The sequence below is a fragment of the Palaemon carinicauda genome, chromosome 25, assembly GCF_036898095.1.
Source record: "Palaemon carinicauda isolate YSFRI2023 chromosome 25, ASM3689809v2, whole genome shotgun sequence".
Lineage (NCBI taxonomy): Eukaryota > Metazoa > Arthropoda > Malacostraca > Decapoda > Palaemonidae > Palaemon > Palaemon carinicauda.
The window spans coordinates 104,120,490-104,125,489 of NC_090749.1; the positions used below are offsets into that span (position 1 = coordinate 104,120,490).

The window sequence follows — 5,000 nt, forward strand, 5'->3', positions numbered from 1 at the left end:
AATAAATAAAATCTATGAAATCATACTCACTCATAAAGTTTAATATTAATTTACGTGAAATCAGAAAATTCAAATATGACTAAAGGCATTTGAATAATTCTGATCTTAGTTGATATTTATTTTCTTAAACTTAAAATGCATTGGAAATGAAATAACTACTTTTCTATCAATATACCTCAGTTCTTCGATGTTATGGCAAAATGTATTTTGCAAGAGCCACCCTTTGAAATCTGCTACCCATTTTTATTTCGACTTCATAAGATTATTTTATAGGTATTTACTCACAGAAACTATAATGCAAGCTTTCTATGTATGATGAAGGTAGGAAATTTGAAAATAAACTGTTATTTTTAACTATTAGATAGGTACATGCTGGGATTTTCTTGATAGTTTAGTTACCCATTAGTTATTCATAAAAAACTGTACTATTAAGTTTTCTTTATTAGAGAATAGGGGTAACTATTGTATACTATATGACCCGTTTTATTAAAAGCTTGCAATAGTGCCCTCGTATAATATCGCTGAATAATGTTTATAGAATAGATTACAAACCGGTATTCACGTTCTAAATTATTTAAGAAACTATTTTATTCTTAATCTATACCACCAAGCTCATCATGAGACCTTAGATGATAATAATAATAATATAATAATAATAATTACAAAATACACAGAAGAAATTAAGGGATTTCCAAATATCGAACTATTTATTCTATATAAAATACTTTATTTCTAACACATTTCTACATTGTGTAAAAAGTATAAAACTTTAACGAACAAAATAAAAAAACAAATAAGGGAGTTAGGTTACAGTAATTGGTACAAGTAACACTAATTACAAATTCTTTCATTACATAATTGTGAAATGATCTTCCTAATGGGGTAGTTGAATCGGTGGAACGTCAAAAGTTCAAACTTGCAGCAAATGTTTTGATGTTGAACAGGCTGACATAAAGTCTCTTCTTATAGTTTATTTGTGAAATATCTGTTTTGATGTTATTGCTGTTCTTGAAATATTTTATTTTAGTTGTTCATTACTTCTTTTGTAGTTTATTAATTTCATTGTTTCCTTTCCTCGCTGCGGTATTTTTTCGCTGTTGGAGCCCCTGGGCTTATAGCATCCTGCTTTTCCAACTAGGGTCGTAGTTTATAAAGTAAATATAATAATAGATTTATGTTTTAGACATTTGTGAATCCTAAAATTCGAGGGAATTATGAAGATCTGTCAGTTTTAAAAAAGGTTAAACTAATTTGAATAATGACAAATTAGAAAAAATATATTGAAAATCATTACCTGTTTTGAGTAAGGCAGTTTTTAACTCAAAATAAGACAGTTTTTATTAAATTTAAGACATTGGTCGGCTCAGGAAAAAAACAAGAAATTACGAAACATATGAATAAGTCCTATAGTGACTCAAGATTAGTGTTTAATTGTTTGAAAACAATTGTAGATTTAAAACTATTTATGATTTAGTGACTTGTAAGGTTCATATGATTCAACTTTTCTAAGCTTGACTCTTCAGTCACTGTGGTATGACGTCTAGACTGAGTCTAGCCTAGTGTTTAAGTACCAATTAATACTATATGTATTGACCTAAAGGGATCACAAGACTAAATGAAACTAACAGAAAACAAATGATAATAGAAGAGCAAAACAAGAACAAGTGAGCTCAACAAAGGTTTTTACTCAGCTTTGGATATTAGCTGGGAGTGTGCATAGAAGCTTAGGATAGCATTGGAAACTAGAAGTTACGTGTGTGTGTGTGCCGGTGAAATGGTGGCAAGCTAGATCATATTTGAAGAGGTGCCGTTACAAGTGATTGTAGTGAAGCAGTATTTGAGGATGCATTGAATTTACTAGATAAGCAACTGGAAAGCATTGATTTGAATAAGAAAAAGATGAGGAATCATTAAAATTTCTCAAAATACGAAAGGGAAATCATAACAAATGATGAAGTGATGTTACTATTAGTTAATTAGATAGTTTGAGAATTTGAAATGTATTAAAATGGGGGTTTAGCAGTGGTGAAAAATTGTTTTTGTCGTCAGCCTAACCTAACTTAGGCTGCATACGCGCTGGCGACGATTTGAACTACATTGATCCCAAAAAGCTAGTGTACACAGAGAGATAAAAATACTTATGAGATCAGTCTCATGAGAATTAGTGTATTTCAAATTCATGCGTAAGACTAAGCCTACTCCTGCCAGCACCTACCATCTTTGCCTACTTGGATGCAAACTTAGAGTAGGCCTATAAGGCAATATTTAAAGGTTGTGAAGTGAGTGTAAGTGGTAGTGAAGCCAGTAATTTTAGCTTTCTGGAAGCGTTCATTGAAGAGGATGTGCAGTAAGTGTAAGTGGTTTTGTAGCCAGTGATTTTAGTCTTCTGGAAGCGTTCAAACATTGGAGAGGCTGTGCAGTCAGAACTTGTGGTATTGAAGCCAGGGATTTTAGCCGTCTGGGACTTTATAGACGTTGTAGAGGCCTTATGAGGAGAGATAACGTGCAAAAAGATTTCAATCTAATATTCAATCTAATACTGTTATGCAAAGCTGGCGAGAGAAATTATATCGCTATATTGATAACGCATAAGAGAACTTTTAATAAAGGAACATGTAAAGTTAGCCTTTCGCATCTTCCCTTATAGATTTAACAAGCTATTTAGATTTGTACCTACAAGAAAGATAAATCAATTTTGGAATGATTGCCAAAAGAAAATATAAAGCTAACCATGAGTATTGGTAACGTATTGGTCTCGCAAACCGAAAAGGAATTAGTCGCCAAAACTGGGCTTCATCGAGTCGGCCTATCTGTAAGTTTAAGTCTTGCGCTGAACAGTTGAATAGAAATAAGAAAGAATTGATATTAAAAGGCAGTGCATAAGCTCAGGTAACCAAATCTCGAACACGCTACGCCTAACTCGGAGTACCGTATGAGGTGCTAGGGGCCTTAGGTGGAGCTCCGTATGATGGACTTGGAGCCTTTGCCGGGGCTTTTTCAGGAGCCCCGTATGATGGACTAGGTGCTTTTGGAGGGGCTCCATATGATGGACTTGGAGCCTTTTCCGGAGCCCCGTATGATGGGCTTGGAGCCTTTTCCGGAGCCCCATATGTTGGACTAGGTGCTTTTGGAGGGGCTCCATATGATGGACTTGGAGCTTTTTCAGGAGCTCCATATGATGGGCTTGGAGCCTTTTCCGGAGCTCCATAAGATGGACTTGGAGCTTTCTCTGGAGCTCCATATGATGGGCTTGGAGCCTTTTCAGGAGCTCCATATGATGGACTAGGTGCTTTTGGAGGGGCTCCATATGAAGGACTTGGAGCTTTAGGAGGGGCTCCATAGGAGGGACTTGGAGCTTTTGGTGGGGCTCCATAAGATGGACTTGGAGCTTTGGGAGGAGCTCCATAGGAGGGACTTGGAGCTTTAGGAGGGGCTCCATATGAGGGACTTGGAGCTTTGGGAGGGGCTCCATATGAGGGGCTTGGAGCTTTGGGAGGTGGTCCATATCCTTTAGCTGGAGCCTTGGGAGGAGCTCCGTAGCCTTTAGCTGGAGCCTTCGGGGGAGCTTTTGGAGGGGCTCCATAGGAGGGACTTGGAGCTTTTGGAGGGGGTCCATAGCCCTTAGCTGGAGCCTTGGGAGGTGCTCCGTAGCCTTTAGCTGGAGCCTTTGGGGGAGCCTTTGGAGGGGCTCCATAGCCTTTAGCTGGAGCCTTTGGAGGGGCTCCGTATCCTTTAGCTGGAGCCTTTGGGGGAGCTTTTGGAGGGGCTCCGTATCCTTTAGCTGGAGCCTTCGGAGGAGCTTTTGGAGGGGCTCCGTAGCCTTTAGCTGGAGCCTTGGGAGGAGCTCCGTAACCCTTAGCTGGAGCCTTGGGAGGAGCTCCATAACCTTTGGCCGGTGGCCTGGGAGGACCGTACCCCTTGGGTCTTCTGCCGCGTGAGCGGGATCTCCCGAAGCCCCCGAAGAGTCCCTGGGGCGACCTCCTTAGCCTGCTCACAGCTTCGAGAACTTCGACATCCCCGCGCACTGAAAAGAAACAGGAAATAATAACAATATTCCACTAATAGTTATTACATGGTTAAGTGGTAATGATGCTAAAGTACAGGTTAAGCGAAGATATATAATTAAAAGCAATCTTTAATAAAGGGTGGATATGGAACAGTCAGAGGGAGCAGGCGGAAGATTGAATTTTAAGGATGGAGCAGGCGGTAGATTGTACTATAAGGACAGAGCAGGCGGAAGATTGAATTATTAGGATGAAACGGGTGGAAAATTGAATTTTAAGGACGGAGCAGGCGGTAGATTGTATTATAAGGACGGAGCAGGCGGAAGATTGAATTTTAAAGACGGAGTAGGCGGTAGATTGAATTTTAAGGACAGATCAGTTGGAAAAATTGAATTTTAAAGACGGAGCAGGCAGTAGATTGAATTTTAAGGATGGAGCAGTTGTAAAAATTGAATTTTAAAGACGTAGCAGTTGGAAAAATATAATTTTAAAGACGGAGCACGCGGTAGATTGAATTACAAGGACGGAACAGTTGGAAAAATTGAATTTTAAAGACGGAGCAGTCGGAAGATTGAATTAATAGGATGGAGCAGGCGGTAGATTGAATTTTAAGGACGGAGCAGTTGGAAAAATTGAATTTTAAAGACGGAGCAGTCGGAAGATTGAATTATTAGGATGGAGCAGGCGGAAGATTGAAATTTAAATACATGGAATCCACTGAGGTCATTGCAACTTGCACTTTCGGCTCTGACTGAACTTGACTGTTGGAATTAAAACTTCAGCCGACTCGTGTCCCCGCCAGCGTTGATGCACCCTAGGAGAAAGGCAAGATGGCAAATCCCCACCTGAAGTTAGGATGAAAGTCCTCTCTTTTGTTTATTTACAAAGGGGCCAGTGGTTAGACACACTGGCCATAGGCTAGAGAACGGTAGGTCTAAAATGTGGCTCTTGCTGCCTGCGCACCAACGATGTTACTCATAGAAATGACGTATGAAT

General features: G+C 39.3%; 2 protein-coding genes across 3 annotated transcripts in view; one reads left to right on the forward strand and one right to left on the reverse strand.

The window, feature by feature from the left end:
• LOC137619317 (uncharacterized) overlaps positions 1-5,000 on the forward strand; it is an 87,784-nt gene that overhangs the window by 8,751 nt on the left and 74,033 nt on the right. The gene's annotated exons all lie outside the window — the stretch shown is intronic.
• LOC137619315 (uncharacterized) overlaps positions 2,019-5,000 on the reverse strand; it is a 9,492-nt gene continuing 6,510 nt past the window's right edge. The window contains exon 3 of the mRNA XM_068349477.1: positions 2,019-4,024. Within this exon, the coding sequence (XP_068205578.1) occupies positions 2,916-4,024 (1,109 nt within the window). The 3' untranslated portion in view covers positions 2,019-2,915. The remainder of the gene's footprint in view (positions 4,025-5,000) is intronic.